Source organism: Calidris pugnax, unplaced genomic scaffold, assembly GCF_001431845.1.
Source record: "Calidris pugnax isolate Ruff unplaced genomic scaffold, ASM143184v1 scaffold147, whole genome shotgun sequence".
In the NCBI taxonomy this organism is placed as follows: domain Eukaryota; kingdom Metazoa; phylum Chordata; class Aves; order Charadriiformes; family Scolopacidae; genus Calidris; species Calidris pugnax.
The window spans coordinates 3,014,856-3,042,027 of record NW_015092359.1 but is presented as its reverse complement, the minus strand read 5'-3'; the positions used below and the strand labels follow the sequence as shown (position 1 = coordinate 3,042,027).

The 27,172-nt window shown below is 43.3% G+C and overlaps 1 protein-coding gene across 1 annotated transcript in view; it reads left to right on the top strand.

The window, feature by feature from the left end:
• The window catches only part of DTD1 (D-tyrosyl-tRNA deacylase 1), a 26,885-nt gene extending 244 nt beyond the window's left edge, over positions 1-26,641 (top strand). Inside the window, exons 2-6 of the mRNA XM_014962531.1 lie at positions 3,239-3,329; positions 7,077-7,312; positions 14,195-14,292; positions 24,070-24,246; positions 26,039-26,641. Of these exons, the coding sequence (XP_014818017.1) occupies positions 3,239-3,329; positions 7,077-7,312; positions 14,195-14,292; positions 24,070-24,225 (581 nt within the window). The 3' untranslated portion in view covers positions 24,226-24,246; positions 26,039-26,641. The remainder of the gene's footprint in view (positions 1-3,238; positions 3,330-7,076; positions 7,313-14,194; positions 14,293-24,069; positions 24,247-26,038) is intronic.
• Positions 26,642-27,172: the final 531 nt, after the last annotated feature.

Below are 27,172 nucleotides of genomic sequence, written 5' to 3'. Positions count from 1 at the left end.
CCGGCCGGGCCCCCCCCCTTCCCCGCCGCGGCCTCCAAGGGCCCCTCAGCGCCTTCCCACCTCCAGTCGCAGTCCTGGAGGGGATGAGGGGGCTGGAGAACAAGCCGTACGAGGGGAGAGGCTGAAGGAACTGGGCATGTTTAGTTTGGAGAAGAGGAGGCTGAGGGGAGACCTCATTGTCCTCTACAACTCCCTGGCAGGGGGGTGTAGAGAAGTGGGTGTTGACCTCTTCTCCCAAGGGAATAATGACAGGAGCAGAGGAAATGGTCTGAGGTTGTGGCCAGAGAGGTCTAAATTAAATATTGGGAAGAATGACTTTATTGAGAGGGTGGGTGGGCACTGGAACAGCCTGCCCAGGGAGGTGGTGGAGTCACCATCCCTGGAGGTATTTAAGAAACGTGTAGACATGGTACTTCAGGGCATGCTCTGGTGCCCGAGATTGTTGGGTTGTTTCTGTTTGTGGGTTTTATGTTTTATTTGGGTTTTTCTTGTTGTTTTGGGTTTGTTTTTTTTTTTTGTGGTTGGACTCAGTGATCTCAAAGGTCCCTTCCAACCATGAATATTCTGTGTTTCTGTGGTCTTGCATGGCTTGCCTTTGTTGGCAGGGCTGTCCCAATTACTCCCCTGCATTGCTTTGCATGTGTTTGCAGTGCCAATCGCCTTCTTCCGTGCCTTGCATGTGCTGCCACTACAGTTGCAGTCATTGCTCATTGCTTGCATGTGTTGGCAGTGCAGGTGTGATCACCTTCTCCTGTGGCTTGGCATGGGCAAGGGTGTTATCATCAGAGTTGCTTCCTTGCACCGTTGTTGTGTGCTGGCAGTGCAGCTGCAATCCCCTCCTTGCACTGCTTGCATGTGTTGGCGTGGTCATCTCCTTGTGTTCCTTGTGTGTTACGGCAATGCCATCCCAGTAGCTTTTGCCCATGGTTTGTGTGTGTGGTCTCTAGGAGTGTTGCCTCCTTGCATTGCTTGCATGGGCTGGCACGTTGGTTGCAGTTGCCTCCGTGAGTAGCTTGATGCATTCAAACTACAGTCACAGTCACTGAGGGGATGAGGGGTCTAGAGAGCAAGTCCTACGAGGAGAGGCTGAGGGAACTGGGTATATTTAGTTTGGAGAAGAGGAGGCTGAGGGGAGACCTCACTGGCCTCTACAACTCCCTGAAAGGAGGGTGTAGAGAGGTGGGGGTTGGCCTCTTCTCCCAAGGGAATAATGACAGGAGCAGAGGAAATGGTCTGAGGTTGTGGCAGGGGAGGTTTAGATAAGATATTGGGAAGAATGACTTTCCTGAGAGGGTGGTCAGGCACTGGAACAGCCTGCCCAGGGAGGTGGTGGAGTCACCATCCCTGGAGGGATTTAAGAAACGTGTAGACGTGGCACTTCAGGGCATGCTCTAGTGCCCGAGATTGTTGGGTTGTTTCTGTTTGTGGGCTTTGTGTTGTTTGGGTTTTTTGTTTGTTTGTTGTGGTTGAACGTGATGATCTCAAAGGTCCCATCCAACCATGAATATTCTGTGTTTCTGTGGTCTTGCATGGCTTGCCTTTGTTGGCAGGGCTGTCCCTAGTACTCCCATGCATTGCTTTGCATGTGTGTTGGCACGGTCATCTCCTTGTGTGTGCTGGCAATGCCATCCCAGTGGGCTTTGCCCATAGTTTGTGTATGTTGTCTCTAGAAGGAGTGTTGCCTCCTTGCATTGCTTGCATGGGCTGGCACTACAATCACAGTAATCTTGCGTTGCTTGTGTGTGTTGCCAGTGCCACCCCAGTTGCCATCTCTGGTGGCTCGCCTGCGTTGGCACTGCAATCACAGTCGCCTCCTTGCATTGCAAGCGTGTTGGCAGCGCAGTCTGACTCACCTTTTCAGGTTGGTTGTATGTTTTGGTGGTCCTGTCCCACTCACCATGGGTCAAGGTAGCCCTGATGCTTGCTTAGCAGGTGGTAGAACTGCTATGTCCTGATGGGCTTTTGCACTGGTTGGACCTTCTGTGTTGGAAGATGCATGAAATCTCCAAGAAGTTTGCATGCGAGGCAGTAAGTGTGCCTGCTCTGGGGCCCAGGGGGCAAGGTGGTGTGCAGCAGGAGAGCCTGCGTGTTAAAGAAATGGCCTCTGCTTGTGTGTGGATGGTCAGTAAAGCACTGGAAGAGTGTGCCTGTGAATCAGTGAGGAGCACAACTTGGGTGCACAGCTGGTACTGCGGGTGCAAGAGTGGTCAGACCCCGTCAGGGATCATGGCTGACACGGCCACATTTCTGGGCAGAATTTAAACTGTTGTTTCTGGCTGTGAAAGGGTTTGAGATATCCCTCTGTGAGGGAAATAGTGCTGTGCTTATCAGGAGGGTAGGTTTCTGAGCTGGAGGGCTCATACTCAGATCAGATGGAAAGGAAAACCTTTTTGGAGGAGTTTTCTCCTCTGGTTTGCTTCTGCCCATTGGGAATAGTCCAGATCTGGCCACTGGTGCACAGAGAGAACCTTTCAGCTTTTGCTAGGGGCCCGTTTTACAGGATGTTTGGGACTTTTTTTTTTTTTTTCCCAGTTGCATGAGCCTGGATGTAGTTTAAACAGCTGGGTAGCTGGTGCTTATCTCAGTTTTAAGACCTCATTTAAATCTTACTGGAGTCATCTCAAGCTCAATCATGTTAAGCTAATTTAAATTAAGATAATTTAAAACATTTCCTAGGAAAACACAATGGAACTGTGATGATTTGTGGTTTATTGTAAATGACATTAAAGAGGTTGCATTCCCAACTAGGAGGGTAGAATTTGCAGGTTATTCAAAGCCTTGTTTCAAAAAGTCCACGAGGACAATATCAAGTAGAAATCACCTTTTCACAACTAACGCAAAGTGTGCAGGGAGTGGTGGAGTAGAGAAATTGAGTACACTTATTGATACCAAGCAGGTGGACAATTTTTACAAGAATTGGTGAGAGTTTTGCCACCTCTCTGATTAGCACTGCTGATCCAATTGTAGTAAAAAAAAAATCTTTATACTGTTTTTTTAAACTCTGGAGTAAACATCTTCAGCTAGTCCCTCACAAATAAGTCACGACGTTGGGAAGAGTTTTGAAAGAGGGCTTCTGTGTAATCTTTACTCTGTAACAAACTTAAGACAGGGAAGAAGGGTTTAGAATAATGTTTTCTTTGGTGGTAGTACAGTTGCCAGCTGAAGTCAGTACTTACCTGTGTCATAAAATGAGACAGTGCATTTAGCCTTATTTTTCTGTTTTTTCCCCCTTCCCCAGTGGGTGGCGAACAAATAAGCTCAATAGGACGAGGCCTCTGTGTGCTGCTGGGCATTTCTTTGGAAGATACACAAAGAGAGCTGGAGCACATGTAAGTTACGTATTACTTTTTGCCTTGTTACTCTTTTATTTGTGTGTTTCTGACCCTGAATCACTGATACCTGTGCCGCAGACAGATAAATGGGGCATTCCTCTTGGAAAACTGAGGTTTGCCTGTTAGTTCCTCTTCAGATTTTACTTTGAATACAAGTTTTTTAGTTAGAATTTTCTTCTTATGTTCCATTGAGAAAAACCTGTTTCCATTCCCTGTCTATGTGGTTTTTATCAAGAACAGACTCAAAAAGGAAGAACTGACACATTGGGCTTTTTTGATCTCCCTTTTTAAAACATCTGCCCTTTTTACTGTATGAATTTACCCCGAAGAACATTCTTCAGGGGTGGGATGTATCCGAAACCTCAAACTCTCATTTCAGCTTGCGTGTGAGAAGTCTCATTCTTCCAAAAGGTTGGACAGACTCGTCAGTTACCTTTCTGTAGAAAGTGAATGAATTTTGGTGGCCTGGAGGGCTGGCTCTGGCCATCTGTTCCATGGCCACAAAAATACCATGATTCAGCCAGCAAACACATGCAAGAGAGGGTTCTCCAGGGATGACTTCTGTCTCCTGCGGACCGTTCATTGTTCTAGGGCTGACCTCAGTTCTCCTGAAGGCGAAGAAGAAACAGGTAATAGAGCTGACTGGTGCCAAGGAGAGGAAAGGCTCAAACAGTGAAGAGAGAAGGATTTGAGCGAGGGTGAAAACAACCTTTAGCAGATGCAGAAGAGAAAGGAGAGAGCGGGGATGTGAACTAAAGGTCACCAAAGATCTCACATAAAGGTGTGAAACATGTAGAGAGTTGCAGCAAAGCTGGAAGTGTTTTTATCACGGCGTATGCTCCTTTGGCTTGCCTCAGCTGTTTGCCTCTTCAGCGTGTAATATTTGCCGCACCGGTGTTTCCCATTCCTACCTTGCTGATTCTGAGTATCGCGAGCGGGCGATCCGTAGCGACTGTGCTCTCAACACCAGGTTGGTTGGATGGCTGACAAAGGAAAGGCAGGAGGCCAGCATCTAAAAAAAAAAAAAAAAAGGAATGAAAGAAGTCAGCTTAACCAAGGCTCTTCAGGTCCTATTAAAGGAAACTTGAGTAATCCTGTAAATGAAACAGCAAACATCTTTATCATTAGAACACGGCACTGATGATGATTTAAGCATTTACACTGGGGCCTTCCAAGGCTTTTAACCATTCACTTCATTAAGAAGTCAATTCCATTTGTCTTTAGCAAGGATGGTTTTGGGACTGTGCCTCAGGGCAGTTTGAGGTCCTGGTTTGAGCGACACAGAACTAATTTCTCTTCTAATGCTTGGGAAAACTGCACTTTTAGAATATTCTAGTGTCTGAATTTGTGAAAATATTTACTTTATAGCCGGCTAGGCTCTGTGGGATTCAAGCTCTCAGTGTTCTTGAGCCTCACCAGGTGCAGGAATGAGGAGGAGCAAGGCCTGGGCATTTGACCCAAGCTGGCCAACAGGATTATTTCATACTGTGCCTTGATGCTGGTGGGTCCAGAGAACTTCTTGCCCCAGTGCTGGACCCCTGAGACCTTCCCTTCCTCCCGAAGCCGTTGCGCTCCCAGTGCCCGATGTTTGCTGTCCACTGCTGGGAGTGCACAGCTTCCTGCTGATAGAATTGGCTGAGTATAATTCTTGTATATCTTATAGTAATGCTGAGTATAATTCTTGTATATCTTATATTAATATATCATGAGCAATACTGGTTCTTTAGTAGTATTGTTAATTATTTAGTCTTATCATATTAAATCTATTTATATTCCAGCCCTCGTGTTTCCTTGTTTTCCCCAGTTCCTCTTCTCAAGTGGGAAGGGGTCATTGGGTGACAGAATAATTGTCTAAATGACAATAAATTTTTATGGGTTTTTTCAAACCCTAGCAGACTAGATGACCTTTAAAGATCCCTTCCAACCCAAACTATTCCATGATTTTGTGATTCTGTTCTGTGACTATAAAAAAGTTTCAGCTTTATTTTATACGGACTCCCCTCTGGTGCAGCATAAAATGTCTGGCTGATGGCTGCAATTGAAATGCCTTGCACTTGATACACTCTCCTTTTTATAGATACTGCAGATTTGTAGAAGCTGATCGAAGAAACCAAAGACAGGAGAGTGTCGTGACTGCAGTCTTGTTATCAATCGAAGTCCAGCCATAGACTGGGTTGCAAGTCTGCCTGCTGCTTTTCGGGATCTGTTTGTGAAAGTCTCCTTGGCCTCTCTGAGTACCCAAACCAGTCAGTTCTGTCCCCTAGATCCAAAAATCAGCCTTAATACCAATACAAACAGGTCCCAGTCATCACTCTGCTGCCACCTGCAGTTCTGCGCCGTTCCCTGCCTTCCTCCTCTCATCTGTCTAAAAGAAGAAACCAAAGACAGGAGAGTGTCGTGACTGCAGTCTTGTTATCAATCGAAGTCCAGCCATAGACTGGGTTGCAAGTCTGCCTGCTGCTTTTCGGGATCTGTTTGTGAAAGTCTCCTTGGCCTCTCTGAGTACCCAAACCAGTCAGTTCTGTCCCCTAGATCCAAAAATCAGCCTTAATACCAATACAAACAGGTCCCAGTCACCACTCTGCTGCCACCTGCAGTTCTGCGCCGTTCCCTGCCTTCCTCCTCTCATCTGTGGCCAGGAGGTCTAGGGAGGTCATTCTGCTCCTCTCTGGTGAGACCCCACCTGGAGCACTGCGTCCAGCTCTGGAGCCCTCAGCACAGGAAGGACATGAACCTGTTGGAGCAAGTCCAGAGGAGGCTACAAAAATGATGAGAGCACCTCTTCTATGAGGACAAGCTAAGAGAGTTGGTGGTGTTCAGCCTGGAGAAGAAAAGGCTCCAGGGATACCTCGTGGCATCCTTTCAATACTTAAAGGGGGCTTATAAGAAAGATGGGAACTGAATTTTTCTTAGGGCCTCTTGTAATAGGACAAGGAGTAATGGTTTTAAAGTAAAAGAGGGTACATTTAGACTAGATATAATGAAATATTTCTTTACTGTGAGGGTGGTGAGACAACCTGGAACATGCCCAGAGAGATGCCACATCCCTGGAAACGTTCAAAGTCAGGCTGGATGGGGCTCTGAACAACCTCATCTAGTTGAAAATGTCCATGCTCGTTGCAGGGGGCTTGGACTAGATGATTTTTGGATGTCCCTTCCAACCCAAACTGTTCTGTGATTCTGTGATACTGTTGAAAAAGTGCTGTCCTCATCTGGCTTGTTTTGCTGGGTTTGGAAAGAGTGCTAGGGGGTAACAAAGCTGGAGGAATATATATGCGAATCATGTTTGGAAACAACCATCATTTAGGATGATCTCATTTCATACTGAGTGTGATTTCTCAGTGCGGTGGGAGGATTAAAATTCCCAAAGCTATTCACATGTTAAATAATGTTGTGACACATAAAATCGGATAGTAAAGAGTAAGCTTTCTTAACTTCCTATGCCATCTTTATGTCACCCTGTTACTTGCAGTTGTTCTGGCCTGATCTTAGGCTCTGTAAAATGATGATGTTAATTAATGGTATGACAATGTTACGTCTAAGGACTTTCTGGGTTATGGCTCTGCCTAACTTGATGAGATTCCTGTGGTTTAGGAAGGAAGGGACAAAGGGATATCTTGTTACATGGAGGCAGAATGAATATTCATCTACTTTCCCTTTTATCTCATCCTGTGTGGTAGGCGATAACTTGTACCTATTGATCCTTCATGGGACAATTTAGGAACTATCTCTTTCTCCTCCTAGGGTTCGAAAGATCTTGAACTTGCGAGTATTTGAAGATGAAAGTGGGAAGCACTGGTCCAAAAGCGTGATGGATAAACAGTATGAAGTGTTGTGTGTGAGCCAGTTTACCCTCCAGTGCATCCTGAAAGGAAACAAGCCCGACTACCACATGGCAATGCCCACGGAGCAGGCGGAATGTTTTTATAACAACTTCCTAGAGCAGCTAAGAAAAGCCTACAAACCAGAGCTTATTAAAGGTAAGGCGAAAAGGTCAGTAAGGTCCTTCATGTAACCAGTGAGCCTCGTTTGTATGTGCTTTTCCCTAATTTTTACTTACTTTATTCTGCAGTTTTCTGTCTGTGCTATAAAGGAGCTCTCTTCACACAGCAGTAGATGAGGGGATGTTACAGTATTTTCAGTAGCAGCCTGGCAGGGTAGTCAGTCCCGTCCTTCTCTAGCCAAGCCACTTCCTGGCATTTCGCTGGAACAGTTTGACATGTAGATGTTCTTGCATTGTTACTGCCTGTACAACGTGAGCAACGACTCTGACAACATGACCCAGAGAGGCTGAAACCATGAGAACAAGCTCTGGGGTTAGGCTTCTTCAAAATCTGGATGTTTTGTGCTGTGTAGCTAGATTAGTCCAGCAGGAGCGTTTTTTTTTTTGGAGGCATATGTGGTTAGCCAGGCTCGAAGGTATCACCAGTGTGTGATGGACAGGGTAGCTCCATCTGTCACTGCAGTTTTACATTCTGTTAAATGGTAATGAAGGCAGTGGGAGGTGTAATGTGCTACTTGAGAGAAGCGATTGATTTTGACTTCCTTTGCTCCACTCGATGCCATGTGTGCCAAGTCTCCTCTTTACCAGAAGATGCCTGGCTTCCCTTTGTATTTGTGCTCTGCCCACCCTTAATCTTTTTCTCTTTACTGTTCTGTTTGCTTTCTTGCCGTTTTCATATTAAGACTTGATTTTTTGATGCACTTGCTCAGAAGACAAGTCTCTAGAAAAGACTATTTTTAAGTGGGAGTATTAATAGATAATAGACAGCCTTACTTTCCTTATGAGGAAAGAAAGGAGAAAAGCACAGAAAATTGTTAGCCGGGAAAAGATTTAAAGGCTAATCTCCATATTGACTGTAGATGAAGGTAATTATCCCATTGCTTTCCAAGGAGGCACAGTGAAATGCACACATAAAATGTCCATCTTGTGTCAGCTTTCAGTAGTTTGATATGTTCTTCTGATCACTACTGGTTGATGATAAGGAATGAATTTCTGATATCCCTTCCTTGCACCCCTTTTGGTCCGTAACCTAGAACACTTCTGTTCTAATGAATTCAGAGTATGTGCTTTTTTGATTCTTATGGCGTAAGTTAGGACCTTAGTGTATCAGCATGAGGCTCTACCTTTTGTCTTCAAAATGTATTTCCCCTGCAGGGACACACACACACACACACACACACACACAATGGTAGTTATTGAGAGATTAGAGTTTGATTCTCTGGGTAGGTTCCTCTCCCTTTGATCGTACAAATCGCTCAACCTCTTTTAGAGAAATAATTTAATCATTTAAAGTGGAATTTGTGTAGCTGAGTCAAAGACAGATCAATGAATGTCCTGCCATATTGCCTTAAGAGCCTTGTGTTTTCTAGTCCCTATATTTTTTCAATAGACAGACTAATTTGTCTGTTGGAAGCTGAGCTACTGTGTGTGCCACTGTTGTAGGTTCTGGGCGGGCAGCTCCTCTGTCTGGTCTCTGGACTATCTGGTGCTTGCCAGCTCGGAGCTCTGAATGGTAAGTGCTCCCCAAAGAGAAGCACAAACCATTTTTTCACACCCAGAGCAGAGGGACATGTAACAAACACAGTCTTGGAGAAGGCTCAGAGCCATGGTTCCTAGTTTAACACAGGTGTCTTAAGACTGCAGGTGGACACCCATGTCTAGGAAAGAGAAGGTTGTGTCAGAAGTCCTTGCTTGTCTTGCTTCGGTGCTTTCTTCTTGTGAAAATCATTCTTAAACACCTCACTCTGCTCTGAGGAGCAGAGCTGGTGAATGCAGATTTGTGCAAACTAATATCCAAAACCTAGGCCTACCAAGGCTTCTCCTTGTGCGTTGTGCCCTTTGCTTTCTGTCTTGATTGTGGATTTAGTCTTCTGAGGCTGGAAGGATTAGCATGGCAGAGTGTGAAATCCCTCACTCCCTTAATAGTAATATCTGGGTAAATATGAGAGGACTGTTCCACAAGGAGGACTTTAATTCAGATTAAGATTTGGTACAAGTTTAAAGCCGAATTATTCTCTCTGATTAATTCCCTTTGTGAATGTTGTCACTTTGGAATAAGTGCTCTTATCTGGTGCAAGATAACCACATGGGGTTAATTAGGAATAACTTTCCAAGTAGGCAAGCTTAGAAGTAACTTCTGAATAAAAGCAGTGTGAAGTTTCTAGGTCATGAGGCTTGAGATATGTCCAAAAAATATTCTGAAAGTAAATTATATCTCATTTTCAGTGTTTACATCTCAGATGTGGCTTGTCTGTCTCACCTCAGATAAAGATCTTCTTTGCCTCCGAGGAAGGCATGCATCCCACGTTCTAAGGGAAAAGAAATTCAAAGAGATGGGTGTCCAGCAGAATAAATTTGTCACTTTAATTCTAGTTGTAGGATACTATTTTATTGCGGAGGATGTTGCAGGGTGGTTTCCTTCTTCTCCTTTCCTTCTGACTGAAAAACAAAAATCAATCCAGACAGATTTTTGGGACAGAGAGATGGAAGAGGTGATGTCTTCAGTTTCTTTGCAGTCCTGTGCAGAAGAGGGATTTGAGAAGTTGCATTCAAGGCCAGAACAATCAACTCCTTTGCACCCTGTGTGTCTGAATGCTGCAAAGATGGTGTGTTCCACTGGTGACCTCTTAGGTGAATGCAAAACACAATGGTACCATAGATGTCATTCTGTTTTAGAGGAGACAGGCTCGTCTTTCCACTTACCTCTTCAGGAAACCATAACATACAAATGAAGAATGCCTTCTCTGAAAGTTTATATGAATTGCCATATACTGATATTGTGGTAGACATGGGAACAAGGGAAGGAAGGCAAAGCATGTTTTTGAGGCAGGCAGCCAACACTGAGGGAGGTTCTGCTGAAAATGCATTTCTTCCTAGGGAGTAATTAGGCACTGATTTAAGAAGAAATGGTGAAACTAGGATTTAGCTTTCCCTTGGTCTTTCAGGCAAGACCAAACCCTGAAGCTGCAGAGAAAAAACCTGTGTTACAGTGAGGTCACTTCTTGAAAAGAGCTATGAGGACCAATGGACCACTAGAACCTTTTGTTTCGACTTAAAAGGGACCTGCCAGCACAAAAATCCAGAAGCGTCCCATGAGGAAAGCACATACCGTGCAGGGACCGTCGACTTAAAAGGGACCTGCCAGCACAAAAATCCGGAAGCGTCCCATGAGGAAAGCACATACCCGTCATCCCTGAAACTAGAGGACACATCAATTTGTGATAAGGGAGGGTGGCAGCTGCTTCTGCCAACATCACCTTTGCAGTATGTTTGAAAGCTTGAAGATGAGGTCGTGTGTAGTCCACAAGACATTTTGGATTAAGACCAATAAAGGGATTTTGGAACACATGAAGAAATTCTCCCTCAGTTGGCTTTTAAAATCTTTTGAGAGAATGAGGTTGCTGAGACTGAAAACCACACTGCCTTTCATATACTGATCGTTGCAAGGCACTGAGACCCTTCCTGTCTTTATGGGGAAGGTTTGGAAGAGAGAGGCTATAGAGGAGGGCACCATTAACAGACATTTCTGGTTTAAGTACTGTTTCCATTAGCTCTAAATCTTATACTTTCTGAGCTGTGATTCACCTTGACCCGGGGTGACCTTGGGTCAATAGACTGGAAGTTTAAATATGGGGAGAATGGGAGGGAGCTGTAATAGAAGGATGTTCCTCGACAATAGTTCTGATGCTGAACAAGACCAGCAAGGTCTTGTGACATGGGAGTGCCTTGAGTGTTCTGGTAAAGGTAGGGGGCTATTTTCCCCCTACCCCTTCAGCAGCCTTTAAAAAAAGGGACCTGTGAAGCTTACTTTTATTTTTTTAGGGCCCTACATGTATGAGAAGTGCAAAGGCAGTCCTTTTCTGTGAGTAAAGTACAGCAGAGGGATGATAATGATATGATTATGATAGGGAATGATATGACATGATACGTAGAGAGCTGTTTGGGAAGTTATGCTCCCACTAATAAAGTTTAAGATTGTATGTTTTTTTGGTTATTACTTTGTTAAAGAACAATGCATTAAATTTGAGTGGTTTCTGTGATGAGTGTATAGTACATCTCTTTCCATGTACACTATAAATATAACAAAAACCCTTCTAAGAGCAGCAGCTCAGGTATTGTCTGCTTGATTTTCCTAAAGCAGCAATGTTACCACTTTCTAAGCGTGTCAGTAGATCCTTCCCTCATTGTCTGTATGAAGGTGTAGAGTCTTGTTTTATTGTGCTTGTCAGATGCAGAAACTGTCTGTTTCTGTGAAGGAAACAACTCTGTGACATTTCCTGCACTGTAGTTGGTATTTGTTCTCTAAGAAACTCTTACACGTTATGGTAGTTAGACTTCAAATGTGCAGATATAGGTAACCAAAAGTAGCAAGCATTCTTCAAGCTTTTATTTCTCAAGTGAGTGTCATTTATAGGCATCTCTGAAAACGTGTGCCTGCGTGATTCACCAGGGAAATCATAAGCTACAGGTTTTGGGGAAAAAACTACCTGGGTTTTTCCCTGCAGGGTCTCCTCTGTCATGGGCAGCAAAGGGTTTGAAAACTGTGCTGGAAAATTATAATCACTAGGGTTTTGATTGCTCTAACATCTTTTCTCAGTGGGACCCGTTACATATTCCAGACTCCTGCAAATTTATAGAATGAGAACAGGTCTTTTTGATATTTTTTTTTGTGTGTGTATAGTCTGCATTGTATAGATGTATATATTTCCCACTAACGGACCTCTGTCCTGATCAGCCAGTGAGGGGTTCAGTGTGAGGCTGTGGGTGCTATTTGTGTTCAATACTGAGTGTATCTGTGTTGGTGTCCGTGCAGCTGGCTGTGTGTGTGTATATATGTGTGTGTGTAGCATACATGTGTTTGTGTGTGTGCCCACTGGGGAGATAGGCTCCGCCTTGCTACCTTTTGGACCTGGGGGTGAGAAGCTGTGGCAGCCACGCTTTTGTCAGGTTTCTGGATTCAACACTAGTAACATTTCTCAGCCCACATGAAACATTGAAAAAGGTCAATTTGATCAAAGGAGCCTGTGTAGAGACAGTGAGCTGCGACACTGGGCACGTGTCCTCTTCTGCCACCTCCTCTGTGGGGCAGAAGGTCTGAGGAGTGTAGCTGGTAAGATTGTTCAGTAAGTCACGTTCCTTTTCATAGAAATAACTTCCTTGAATCACGCTTGTGCCCCCTTCCCGTTGGCATTTCTGTTGCTGTGACTCTTCAGTGATCAGTCGGGGAACCTTTTCCTTGGCTGGTGGACCATTGCCAGCAGGCTCTTGTGCAGTGATTAGAGTTTTTGGCTTTGCCAGAGCTGGTATCTCTAGTTTATGGGGTGGTTTGTGGCATATACCCTTTGGAAAAGCAGTTGGGCAATATCTGTTGTGATATGGCCCATATGTGTTGGACAGGCCTGAACATGCCTTTTCTTTTTCCTTTTTCTTTTAAGCAAATGCCAGACTTGTATCACTTACAGGACATGACAGGGAAAGACTGAAAACTCTTCCAGAGCTATTTGTCCCCAGAGACATGTTTGTGAAGAATCAGGACAGTTTGTATTGACCTCTGTTCAGTCAGGGACATCCCGTGTTGCCACGGAAAGCTGCTGTGTAGGTATACAAAGTCTCATGTAAATATTCCCAGCAGGTGGTTGCTCCACTGAAGTTTGAGCCTATGGTTTCCAGCATGTTTTTGTGCAGTGTCCAAGGTGGTACTGAAAGCTGTCTTTGTTGTGTTCTTGAGCGGGCTCCAGGTCTCCCTTCCCAGTAAGAGAGACCGTTTCAGCCTTTGGCTAACTGCTGTCTGCTTGCTGCACTACACCTTTTTCTCTTCCATGCATTACAATTGGTATTGTAGCATCTGGAAGATCTAGAAAGGCTATTCAGGTGTGCAGGGCAGGAGAAGAAAATAAGTGGGAGTGAGCAGTCAAGCAGGCACTGCCAGGGGTGGGATGAGTATGAGGAGTAGAAGGTCAAGCAGGCACTGCCAGGGGTGGGATGAGGAGTAGAAAGCTGGCCTAGAAGATATGCAGCAAGGAAGTTTGTAGAAAGAAAAATGGCCTAGAAGATATGCAGCAAGGAAGTTTGTCGAAAGAAAAATGGGATGTGAGAAGAGAGCATACAAAGGGATGGCTTTTGTAGATTCTACAGGATAAAGGTGTCATGGGTCTGTTGTGATGGAAACTTCTCAAATGCTTACCAAAAATGTGGTCTGTGCCTTAGCTGGTGTGATAATAAATGTCATTGATGACAAATGGCATAGACATTTCTGATTTCAGAAGTGTATTCCTGTGAAGTAGGCAGGGTTGATGGAGTAGACACTGGGTTTTTTTTTTTCTGCATTTTTGCCAAACTTTGGCAAAGAACGGCCGAAGTTGCAAACGGGAATGTGGAAACTGCTGTAGCACTTTGGGACTGAGTTGCACCCCAGTGCCCCCTGCTCTAGAGTATTCACAAATGCTTCAGAGTAGGCTTGGGTCTTTTTATCTTTTGCCTATATATAAGATTTCTTCAAAACATCAAGTAGTTAGCTGAGCTGGATCCCTAGGCTTAGCTGTTACATCTTTTAAAATTTCATCTCCTGTCTGTGAGAACTATCCTGCCCAGCCTGAACTGTCAGCACCTCAATTATCTGTAGACTTCTTTTGTTTTGTGGATGTTTCTGTACTTAGCTGTGCATTTATCATCTCAATGTCAGACCACGTATCTGGATGCACACAGACTGTGTTTTTCTTAATAGCTTTCTGCAGTTTGCTGGTTGGCTGTCCTTTTTTATGTATGCTTTTATTTCTTTTTAGTAGCACATTTGGTAAAGATTTTGGCATCTGTTATCCTTCCAAGAGCCCTCAGCACTTCTTGCCCCTTCCCTTTTCAGATGGCAAGTTTGGTGCCTACATGCAGGTACACATCCAGAACGATGGTCCTGTAACAATAGAACTGGAGTCCCCGGCTGCCACTGTTGACCCTAAACAGGTAAGTGAGCCAGAAGGTCTGTTTGGAAAGGGTGTATGTATGGGCTGTGCCTTCTCTGCAAATTTGTTGCATTCCTGTTATGAAGCAGTACACGTTTTTTGAGGCATGAGGACTTTGTGCTTCCAGTGCAGCCTCTGAAAATTGAGATAAATGCATTGTTTTCTTCAGTTCTCTGGCCTGTTGGTATCTGCCTGCTGTCCTGGTAAAGGTCGTGCATGTGTAATGCAAAACAGCTTTTTACAGTTTATTCTTGCTTACCATAAAAGCTGCTGTTTAGTCATGGCTCATTAGCTAGGTTTTTAATGTGTCTGGACCACCTTTTTTTCAGTGAATTTTCTTGACATTTAGGGGCTTTTGCACATGGGTGGCTGGATGGAATGATTAGCTGGAGAGCTGCCTCTCTCTCAGAAGCAAGAGAACAGCAAATTTAAGTCCTGAATTTAAGTTTGGAGTGAAGAGGTAACTCTGCTGAGGACCACCACAGGCTATGCTGAAACCCAAATGTAGTAGTGACGAGGTTTTCTCATCCTCTAAACACAACAGTGACCAACTTTTCTAGGCTGAAAGAGAGGGGGGAGGAATTGTTACCACCAGCTTTTCTTCAGCAAGGCCACACCAACCCTATTTGTATAGCATTTCACTTAACCTTGTTAAAATTGTTATTGCAGTTTATAAGGAGGGCATGAGGGAAGAACCAGGAAACCGCAAACCTGTTAATCTAACCTCAGTACCTTGAAAAATTACAGAGAAGGTTCTAGTGGCTGCTATTGAAAAGCAGGACAATTTGCAAAGGATTGCAAGGGACAATGCAGCCATGAGGCACAGGTTCATGAAGGGAAAGTCCTGTCTAACTGATTTGTTATCTTTCTACGATAAGGTCACCCGCTGAGGGGATGAACAGCAGACGGTGAATGTATTTTTTCCAGATTTTAGTAAGGCTTTTGATACTGTCCCTCACAGCATCCTTCTGGGCAAGTTGTCCAACTGTGGTATGAGCAAGTTCACTGTGCACTGGGTGAAGAGCTGGCTGAAGAGCAGGGCTCAAAGGGTTGTTGTGAATGGGGCTACATCTGGTTGGTGACCAGCCACCAGTGGTGTTCCTTGGGGTTCAATTCTAGGGCCAGTTATGTTCAATGTATTTATCAGTGATCTGGATGCAGGAGTTGAATGCAGCATTAGGAAGTTTGCTGATGATACCAAACTGGGAGGTTTTGTTGATTCTCTTGAGAGACAAGAGGTCTTGCAGAGGGATCTGGATAAATTTGAGCACTGGGCAATCATCAATGGCATGAAAATTAACAAGAACAAATGGTAGATTTGTACCTAGGATGGAGTAATGCTGGGCACAAGTATAGACTGGGAGAAGAGTGGCTGAAGAGCTGCCCTGCAGAAGGGATCTGTGGGTGCTGGATAAAGAAGGCTCAGTGTGAGTCAGCAGTGTGCCCTGGCAGCCAAGAGGGCAAGCTGCATCCTGGGGTGCACCAGACATGGCATAACCAGCTGGTCAAAAGAGGTGATTATCTTGCTGTATTCGGTGTCAGTGTGGCTTCACCTCCAGTACTGTGTGCAGTTCTGGGTCCCACAATTTAAGAAGGATGTTAAATATTGAATGCATCCAGAGGGGGACAACAAAGCTGGTGAAAGGGCTGGAAGGAATGTCCTGTGAGGACGTGAGGAGCAGCTAAGGGCTTTGGGTGTGCCTACTTTGGAGAAAAGGAGGCTGAGGGGTGACCTCATTGCCCTCTACAGCTTTCTGAGTAGGGGAAGTGGAGAGGGAGGCACTGAGCTCTTTTGAAAGGGCTGGAAGGAATGTCCTGTGAGGACGTGAGGAGCAGCTAAGGGCTTTGGGTGTGCCTACTTTGGAGAAAAGGAGGCTGAGGGGTGACCTCATTGCCCTCTACAGCTTTCTGAGTAGGGGAAGTGGAGAGGGAGGCACTGAGCTCTTTTCCCTGGTATCCAGTGATGGGATGCATGGGAATGGTTCAAAGCTGTGCTGGGGGCACTCCACTCCACTCCTGATTCGATTCTATTCGATTCTATTCTTTCTAGCTGCAGTTTGTCCTGTGTACAGTGAACCTACCAAATTACCTGACCAGTTGACCAGCAAGATAAAATCACTTTGCTGATCAAGTGTGTCCTTGAGTTGTCATCTGACCATCACTCTTCTGAATTAAAAATCAGACATTTGGGTTTTTCAGCCAGCTACTTACAGAATCATAGAATGGTTAGAGTTGGAAGGGACCTTAAAGATCATCAAGTTCCAACCCCCCTGCCTTGGGCCTGGACACCTCCTGCTAGACCAGGTTTTTACCTGCTCTCTTAAAGCCTGCTTATAGGTTCTGTGATAACTGCAGTGCAACTGGTAGCTGTAATTGGTGGGAATTATGCATCTCCTGGGAATTCTGGATATCTCAAAATATCATACTAAAGGTATTTGTAGCCTACTGGGAAAAGAGCATGGGAAAGCCTAAAGAAGCATCTCTTGTTGCTTTAAATGGCTACGGTATCTTGGTTTGGAATCAGTTTCATTTTACCTCCAAATGCTGTTCTGTATGCTTTTGTGATGTTTTAGCCCCTGAAAGAACTGCATCTGCTCCTGGTCTTTCTTTTCTGTACGCTCACAGCTTTAGTACAAAGAGTTCTCAGCCCAAACTGTGCATAATTAGCAGCAGCAGCTCTCGTCTTTGGAGTGAGGAATGATTGTAGATGTTAGCAGTCACATCCCTACTTGGAGGAATTGAGCTGCTGCCTGGTTTGCCTGTGAAATAGAGTCTGTGGAAAGCTGGATGGCAAAGAAACAAAGTGCTTTGATGTCCCCTTTGAACTGTTCATCAACCCTCAAGGGAGTTATGGCCCACTGTTCTCAGGTGCCGTGATTATGATATAGGCTTATTAAGGCTGAGGTTTAGTTGTGGAACTTAAGGCAATATTGACTCTCTGCTTTTGCCACTTATTAAGGCTGAGGTTTAGTTGTGGAACTAAATATTGACTCTCTGCTTTTGCCCCTCCAGATCTTTGTGAAATAGGAAAAGATATTACCCTTATGCCACTGAGCAATGTTTGCTGCACAAATTCTCCAAGCTCTTTCATGGCTCTGTCTCAGTTGCAAGTGGCTGTATCCTTTGTATAGATAGAGGCATTTATTACAGCCTGCAGTTGGGGACATTAGTGGTGGGATGGGTGGCAGCATCGTGTCCTGCTGCCTGTGAGTATGAGATAGAGCCCTGTGGTGTCTTGCTCTCTAGGAGAAAGCTGGTGACCAGTCTTTTTTGCTCAAGCAGTCTGGTGTGAATCATTGATGTAAAGGTAGGTGGTTCACTGAAGGATGGTGCAGTGCAGTTTCTGACTGAAATTGAGAACACTGAGAGAGCTTTTACCTCTGCTGTCCTGTGTGTAAGTGTAGATTAACCCAAGAGGAATTACAAGGGCATGCTGGATTTTGCAAGTTCCCATCTGTTTCTTGGGGAACATTGGCTTGTTTAAAGGTTTTGCCCTCACAGTTTCCTCCCTTTTCCACCTGACAACACCTTCTGGTAGCCATAATGTGGACTGAAGACTGGGAAGGGTGCTGGTCTTCAAACTTTGTCTGGCGTGAATTCCCAGTTTAATGTGAATGATTCTGCTTCAGTCTCACCTCCTGATTGCTTTCCTTTCCTCCTTAAACCTCATTCTTCATCAGCAAAAATGAGGCTTCTTGTGCAGGATATGTTTAGGGCACTGCCATTTATTTATCCTAAGGCAAGGTTGCACCAAGTATCTTCTTACTGAAACTGTGACCCTACAAAGAGGTGGACCGAGTTCTCCTGTGTGCTGAGTGGCTTCTGGACAGTCCTTACAAGAGAGTAAGAATAATGTAAATTTGCTTACCTTCCTTCTGCAGCGTGGTGTCCACACACTTTTCATTAGCTGCCCTCAGTTCCAGCTTGTTGCAAGTCCTGATGTGGGGGATTCTTGTTTGTCACAGAAATGGCTGAGCTCTTACAGTGGCACAAACACCAATAAAGCAGTTCAGCTGTGTGTGCTTTGGACGCACAAAGAATTTAATCTATGCCACTTTTCAAAGAACCCCATTTACTTGGGGTTTGGCAGCTCTTTTAACTGTTAGTGGGGTATCTTTTCCAGCTCATACCGGGACCTTAACGCACGCTGTTGGAGGCATTGCTGTTTCTGAAACTCTTAAGCACCTTTTCTTGATACTGTATGACATGTGTGCCATCAGCTCTCACCCATCTTAGAAGATGTGGGATGAGGAAAAACCCATTTAAATTTGTCATTCTCTTCTCGCTTCCCTGTCGTTGCATTTTTTTATTTTTTTTTTTTTTTTGGCTGTCACACAGTCTGTTGATTTGCTTGTAGCATGGGAACTGACGCGTAGAGATGGTGTGGGTTTTATCTTTTTGCTTTCTGCTTTAGGAAGAAGAGATAAATAAACCATCTTGCAGTGTTTAATGTGATGTTAACAGAAAGAGATTAGACAAATAATTGCTGCTGAATAGCTCTTTCATGTCATTGGATGTGACAGTGAAATACCTCTTTTTTTTTTTTTCGGGTGATAGTCTGTGGTTGTAATTGGTAATCTGATCTTTATAATTCCTTAGCAATGTAATTAGTAAAAATATATTTTGATTAGTTAATCCCAATGTATTTTTATATTCCTTGTGCTAGAGGGGTATAAATAAATCACTTACAGAATTAAAAACAATTAATCAAATAAATAAAAAAGAGTCCTCCTCATACAACAAATAGATATGCGTGTGTGTGTATATATATATAAAAAATATGTGTTTATGTATACATAAATGAGAACATATCATGTTTGTGAAAGCCTAGTAAGCAGGGGAAGCTACTACAGTTCAATTTGTTGTGAACTGTTCGGTTCCATTGTCATCTGATTTAATAGTAAGCAAATGAATTGAAATTATGAAGTAAATCAGAAGGTTCTTACACTAGCAGTAGTTAGTGTGTGCTGGGCATTTTTTTAAGATTTGTCATTATTTTGGAATTTGGACATGTGACTAGAATGATAGAAAAAGAAAAAATAGCTGGCACTTAATTGAGCTCTTAGAGCACCTTTTTGGTAAATCCGATATACAAGAAATTTTGCTTGAAAGGCAAAATAAAGCTACAGATCAGAAACTGGATAAGAAATGTGAAAATAAAAAGGCATAAAATGGGATAAGGTCAATATACACATGCGGTGATTCTGTTCTGAGTTCAGTAATGGTGACTACGTACCTTATGTAGTCCTTGAGAGTGAGGGTAGATCAAGTATTTCTCTTTACTCTTGGCTACAATACCGGGGAAAAAAAAGGATTTTTCCTAATGTTCCAGTACAAATCACAAGCCTTGTAGTTTCCAGTCTTAACCAGCAGATCTTTGCTCCTGAACCTGCCTGTATCAGTACTGTAAAGCAGCATGCACACACTTGGTATATTTGAGGCGTAAATAATAATGTCATGCCCCTTGGAAATGTCAGTGTTTTGAGTGAGAGGAACTTCTCAAGACTGACATGTAAGTAACTTACGTTTTTAAATGGCAGGAGGGTCTTGATTGTAGAAAATCCGTTAAACAAATTCCACATGAATATTCTGTCATTTATGCCTTAAAAACATCTCATCGCTGTATAGCCAAAAGTAATTTCTCTGCTGAATGTGGAGAGAACCCAAATCTAGTATTTTAACTTTTCTATCACTTTTCAGTTAGAACATTTTAATATAATGTAGCTGAAGGTGTTTTCAATTCCCCAAGATTGTTGTTGCTGCATCTTGCATTTTCATTTTAGGGAAGGATGGGGTTTGTCATGGAATATTGTGTCAAATATTTTACGCTATTAAACTATGGTATGTGGCTGTACAGTGAGGGCCTCCTTCTGCAGCGAATGGATTTTTCCTGTAGTCTTGGAATTTGGTTTTTGTCACCTAGTTTGTCTTCCTTCCCATGCGAATGTCCCCACCATTATGAGAAACAAACTACAGTCCTTTCCTTGGCACCGTCAGCTGACATTTTTTGTTGCCAGCTTTGATGCTTCTCTTCTTCCAACTGCATTGCTTTTGAGCTTGCTTATAAGAAACAAATCTAAAACCTGTGAGTTCGTTTTGTTATATGGAACGTTTTGGTGAGGAAGAGGAACCAAAGGGACCTCAACTGGTTATCTGTGTCACTGGTGATAAAGAGCGGTTGAGGAAAACAAGAGGGGAAGCCATGCACCTGGTAAATTGCTTGGCTTGGGAATTTTTCCAAGACCTTGGGCAGTGAGTCAGACCAGGCTAACTGCTGAAGGGCTGGTAGTGCTTTTCTTGCCTGCACAGTAACAATGAGACTGTGTATTTTGAGTACAGAGAAATGGTTTTTAATCTTTGTGTCTGAACTTTGGTTAATAGACTGCTTACGGTGTATGCACAGATTGTAGAGCATGCACGTGTGTGTTTATGTCCATAGGTACACACAAATCCTTATCTATTTAAGTATTCTCTGAGTTTTAGATGGATTAAACAGTTCATAAATGATCTTTAGCTTTAATTTGTAATAATTAAAAGAATAGTAAATCCCGCTTCTATGAAATACGCATTAAAACAGTTTATCAAATTATCCTGTCCCCTCATCTAAATGAACTTGTGTTATTTTTCTTTGACCTGGGTGAATGCTGCTGTGAGATCATGCCCAATCTGGGAGTTGTTCTAGGTATTCCAAAGTTATTCCTCCTGCTTTTTCTCCATCTGTTGGAGATGTTGGCCAGTGAGGAAGAGACGTAGTTGAGTAGTCATGGGTAGAGCTTTAGTTCTGCTACAGAGCTAAGTGTAACGATGAATCTGGTTTTATCTATGTCTGCTGTTTTGTTTGTCCTCTGCACTACGTTGTTCTCAAACTAATTAGTTACAGAAGTAGGTAACTTATGAGGTCCTTTTTGATAAATATACATGTCATAACTTTGGAGACCATCTGTTGCCTACTGGTTACTCTAGGATATGAATGCCTGCTACTCCTATTTCAACAGAGAATATGGTCCCCTTGTACATCAGACCAGATGTGCATATAAATGTATAAAACTTTATAAACTATATATACTTCAGAAGTCTTAGTGAGAATGTTCTTTGCCCCCAAGACCATGTTAAAAAATGGCCAGTATAGGCATGTTTGAAATGGTAGTGCTACTTGCTATCATGTATTGAGCCATTTCTGCCTCTATATGTAAATTATATAGGAACAAATATACATTCTGGATGTGGATTCTGTATTCCATAACGTAGTGTAAGGTTCACAGTGTGAATACACTACTGTTTTTCATGTTTTGAAAATCCAGGGTTACCCTTATTGGTTTAGCTTGCAGACTTCTCAAATGTAAAGGTAACTCAATTTAAACTATCAGTGTCACTTATCTTAGGCTTTTTCTTCTTTCAAGTAATAAGAAACACTACTTAGAGAAGAGGCAATATCGTGTCATTCTGTAATCGCATTATTTACCGAAACAATGAAGTTTCATGGAGTTATAAGTTACAGAACTACAAGGTAACACATTTATTTGGGTGTCATTATTGTCAAAAAAGGGTCACTGCTCAGAGCCTCGGTGCTGCAGTATGAGAAGGGGGTACAGTTTGCAACAGCTGTTTATAGGTTTCTTGCAGCAGGTTAGACTGTGGTTTGGCTTGGTGTTGGGGGATACTTTGCAGTTACTGACTGCTAGATTGAGGGCCCGTGAGTAATAATGAATATGCACTACCTGCTCACGTGCTTATTTAAATGTGTACAAATCTGTAATTTGAAACCTAGGAACTGTGCTTTCGGATCTCTGCAGCCTGCAATTAATGTAGTTTGCCTTCCCTCTTCCGTTACTTTTTTGTACTATGAAGACCTTTGAAACCCCAATTCTGATTTCAGCAGCTGGATCACCCCAATACCATTTGCAAAAATAAACCCCAAGTCACAGAATCTTCATGGTCGGAAAGGAACTTTGAGATCATTGAGTCCAACCACAAAAAAAACCAAACCAAAACACACCACATGCACCCACAAACAACCACAATCTTGGCCACTAGAGCACACTCTGAAGTGCCACGTCTACACATATCTTAAATACCTCCAGGGATGGTGACTCCACCACCTCCCTGGGCAGGCTGTTCCAGTGCCTGACCACCCTCTCAGGAAAGTCATTCTTCCCAATATCTCATCTAAACCTCCCCTGCCACAACTTCAGACCATTTCCTCTGCTCCTGTCCTTATTCCCTTGGGAGAAGAGGCCAACCCCCACCTCTCTACACCCTCCTTTCAGGGAGTTGTAGAGGACAATGAGGTCTCCCCTCAGCCTCCTCTTCTCCAAACTAAACATGCCCAGTTCCCTCAGCCTCTCCCCTCGTACGGCTTGTTCTCCAGACCCCTCAACAGCTTGGTGGCTCTTTGGACACTCCGTAGAGACCGTGGGGCTATTAATTAAAGTTCAGTGCCTTTCTTTAATATAAGGGCTCACAAACATTTGTTTCCCTTCCTGCAGCTGCAGTCACTTTCTCAATTGCCTTTAACATTCATGTGCTGCGTATATAGGTTTGTTGGCAAGAAGAGCAGTGCGCGTTTAACATGTGAGTTAAAATATTGCCCATATCATGCCAACACGTTTGTTAAATATATACATGTGACTTGAGGACTGGATCACGCTAAGCAAACAAATCATTGTGCTCTGTCATTTCACACAGTAAAAATAAACTAGTTTTTAGCTATGAAATAGCCAGGTAAGGATATTGTGTGTCAGACTAGCAGTCCGTGTGTGCAGGTGTTCAGGGAGGGGGTGTATGTGGGATAATACAGGGAGTGTATGTACAAGGGGATGCTGTGCATCCTTCCAAGGCTCTGCAGTCTGTGCTCTTAGCTCTTACTGACTTGGAGCTCAGATTTACATCTTTGTGTGCATCTTCTGTAAGCCACAATTGACACACACAATCTATCTTATTTGGTTCTATGTAGATTTCACCACAGAAGAGATCTTCTGTCCGGGAAATGATGATTTATGACTAGCGTGCTTTATCGTGGGGGAATTATTGTGGAAGCATTGAGAAAATAAGTAGATTACAGAAATAAACCAACTTTATAAACTACACAAAGTATAGTGATTTAAGTAGCTATCAACTTGTAGTGTCCCCAGAACCTGGTGAAGCCTGGGAAAGAGATGTAGACACTGTGTGCAACTTAGTTTGACTCTCTTAGCAGCATTGAAAGCATTTCTACCAAGGGATGGCAGGGTTTTGTCTGAGGGTTTTGTCCAAGCTGATTTGAAATGATTATTCTGGGTAATGCTAAGGTTTATGCATCTCTTTCTCCAAATAAAGAATAAAATGAGTTTATTCTTGTATGCTGTTCGGACAAACCTGGGATACATCTGTTGTTGGCAACTTTGAAACTACAAAACTGCCACTTAAGACCCAAAACAGAAGAGGAGTTTGGTGGAATCCAGCTCCCCCTTTTGGTCTTTGTGTTATATTATTTTCCAGTTTGGCAGATTGTTTTAGGGGGAGAAGGAGAGCTCTGAAAAGTAGAGGGTAGTCCTTTGACTGTGCACACAGCTCAGAGGGATGATCATGTTAGCAGATGATAATTCAGCTGCTTCTCCAAATATCTGAAAATCTAAGCCTTGTTTGTTTTTTTTTTTTTCTTTTCTGGGTTATTGACATAGGTATTGGTGTTGTGATTGTGAATTGCAAGTTTTTGACAAATGCTCGCATTTACGATTTTTTAGAAATATTCCATTTTATTCCATTAAGTGTTCTCTCGTTCTCCTTACTTTGTAAATAGCTGACAAAACTTGAAAAACAGCAACAACGAAAAGAGAAGACCAGAACCAAGGTGCCCTCTGAGTCAAGTAGAGAAAGAAATGCCCCCCGTAACAAGGACGACCCCAGCGCAAGCAGCGGAGCAGAAGGAGATGTGTCTTCGGAAAGAGAGCCTTAGCTCATCCAAAGCAGGCCTCAGGTTTGGCTTTTCTACTCCCCTGTAAAGCTGTGTCCTCCTGCTTGGCAGTCTCTAACCCTGGGTGAGGGGTTGCATACAGAGAGTTGCATTAGAAGTGCTGAAAAGTGAAATGATGATGATCTCGTTGATAGGTAACCTCCACTTTTATCCGCGGTCGGCACATCAGAATGTAGAAGTGGGTGAAAACCTTTTCCCAGATGTGTTCGTGGCTGGAGGCATATATCTGTGACTCTGGCCCAGCCATGACTCTTTCCAGGTTGACTCAGGAAATCAAAAGTTTTGGTCTTACAACACAGGAGTGACTTAACTCGGAATCCTGCTTTGTATTCTTCAGAGAGGAGGTACCTGGCTGTGTTTCTCTCCCTGCCTTTGCCTAGCAGGCAGGTCACTCTGCAACAGCCACCACCATTGTTGATGCCCAAATAACACATAGTCCTCAGGAAAGGAAGTGAAAAACATCTTAGAAGCTGGAGACAGGCCAGAAATGCAACTTCTGATCATGGTTCTGACCCCTCCCTCCTCAGTTTGTTCTTTCTCAGGATGACTTGGTAACAGTCCATTTCATACACCTTCTAATGAGAACATGAGGCCAGGCATGGAGAGCCAGACTTGCTGCTTGAATTCAGTGAGAGAAATGGGATTTCCTTTCCTCTCAGACACTTGACCTGCAGGACGTGCCTGGACCTGAGTGTTGAATTAGGCTCTATGAATGTAGACCTGAATCCCTTTTCGTGGATTATCTTCATTTGGAGATACCTATTTATCATACTCTTCCAATCAGCTTTAAGTCTTCAGGACACAGTTTTCGTTGCCTTCCTTCCCCCCGCCTCCCCCAAAAATCTACATTGCTGATTTTGAACTTTCAAACACGTCTGGGCTCTCAAGAAAGTATGACTCCCCTCATCTGCCCACTGAAGCCCTGAGCTGGCTATGCAGTTTAATTATTAACAGCTTTGCAAAGTTAAGGTCTAACTTTTCACTTGTTTTCCCATCCCTAGAGTTCCATCTGGCTTGTGATTTATACAATTCAATAACGTGCATGGGTCAGCAAGTTGCCTTTTTTTTTTTTTTTAAATTCCATTAATTTCCCTGGTGGTCAGACATTGGGGGATGATTTATGCTTTCTAGAAGTTTTATTATTATCTATGTGGTACTAATATAAATGAATTTGCGTAAGGCATTGGAAATATTAGCAAATTTGTTTTGGCTTGGCCTGGAAAGGGGATCAAAGAAACTTTCCTGTCTGTGGGCTCTTTTTTTGCTGGCCTTATGGAGAGAAGCTCCAAGTCTGATGTGAAATGGTTCCGTGGATTGTCATATCATACACCAGCTGGAATCACACGAGTTCTGCTCTCTTGGGCTTTATGTTCAGTGCACCTTCCTGTTTTAATATTGGAGATGAGTAGGCACGTTGGGAAGGAGAACGTGTCCTTAGAAAATAACATGAGGATGTACCATTTCTTAGCAACTGTTGGTCTTGCTGCTATATGAATATAGCAGGATATACGGGAGTATAAGATTTCCCTCACTGTTTCTGGGTTGTGTGTTGAAATAAGAACATTTTAGAGAGCAGGAGTTTGTGGGCTTTCTAGAGTGCTTTGGTCAGTCTGACCTTACCAGTAGCATTTGAAATTCCAAGGAGCTGAACATTGCTAAAATGTGATATACTGATAACCTAACATTCATTTTCACGCTGTGACAGTTAAGATACTTTTCTCTATGGGACTGGAAGGCATCTGACTCTATTTCTACTCTGCTTGTAGTAACGTTGCTATTTGTTTGCCTTCCACAGTTTCTTGTACTGGATTCTTGAAGAGAAACCCAACAGACATTCACCTCAGCACCACTCTTCAACGGCTTTGGAAAAAGAATGGAAAATGGGAAAACAGATCTAAGACATTAGAAACCTATATCATTCTGTATTGAAACAACCAAAGCAACGCTATCAGATTCAGTTGTTGATGTGTAGTATCAGTAGTGAAAAGGACTTGTAACATTTTTGTGTATGTGTTTTCACATGACTGCTGAGTAAAGGGTGACTGTAGGCAGATTGTAGCAGAACTTTCAGTACATAAGCTCCATTTCAAAAACGAATCAGGGTTTTTCCTTAAACTTACACTTGAATTCTGAAAATTATCCAAGCAGGCTTGTATTTTGATTCTCACTCTATGGTGTCATGTGCTCCCTGTTTCCATGGCAGCGTGTAGATCTGTGTATATTTTGGTATATTGTTCAGCTGCTACGTAACACCAAGTTAGGCAGTCCAGTCTTTCTGCATGGATTAAGTTGTTAAAAGGAAAGATCAGCCGCTAGTCGTTTATCATGTGGAACACATCTGTCTTGTAAACTTTTTTAAAAACAGAAAAGACTTTATTAAACAAATGATGCTAGCTGAGTGCCTGTTGGTGTTTGTGTTTTGCATTCCCTGAGCGAGTGCCACAGAGCAAAGGTTACAGGCCAAGAAACGTCTAGTAATGGAACTCATCCGCCTCTCCTTTGCTCCTTTTCTCCTGAAATTTTTGCTCTTTTCAGCACATCAAAGTCCTTTAGGTACTGTATGCTGACTGTCGTGTGCCTGCTGACATTTCTCTCAGATTCACCAGAGGCAGAACAGCATTTGGGAGCTGCCGGCAAACAGCGAGAGCTGAGGAACAGCTGCAGAACTGCTCTCCTGTGGCTGTTAAATCCAAGGGAGTTTCAGGGAAAATGAAAAACTGCAAATCATTACAGCTTTGGCTTCTTTCGGAGGTGGTGGTGGTACCTTTTATATGGAGTACTCTCCAGACCTGCCTTGGCCTTATGGTCTTCACTAGCCATCTGCTGTGGCTGCCATCACAGCTGGGATGCTTCTTGCACCGCTGTCTTTACCTGACTATAGGGCTAACTCTCTGATGATAGTTGTTCTTAATCCAAATGCGTATCATAT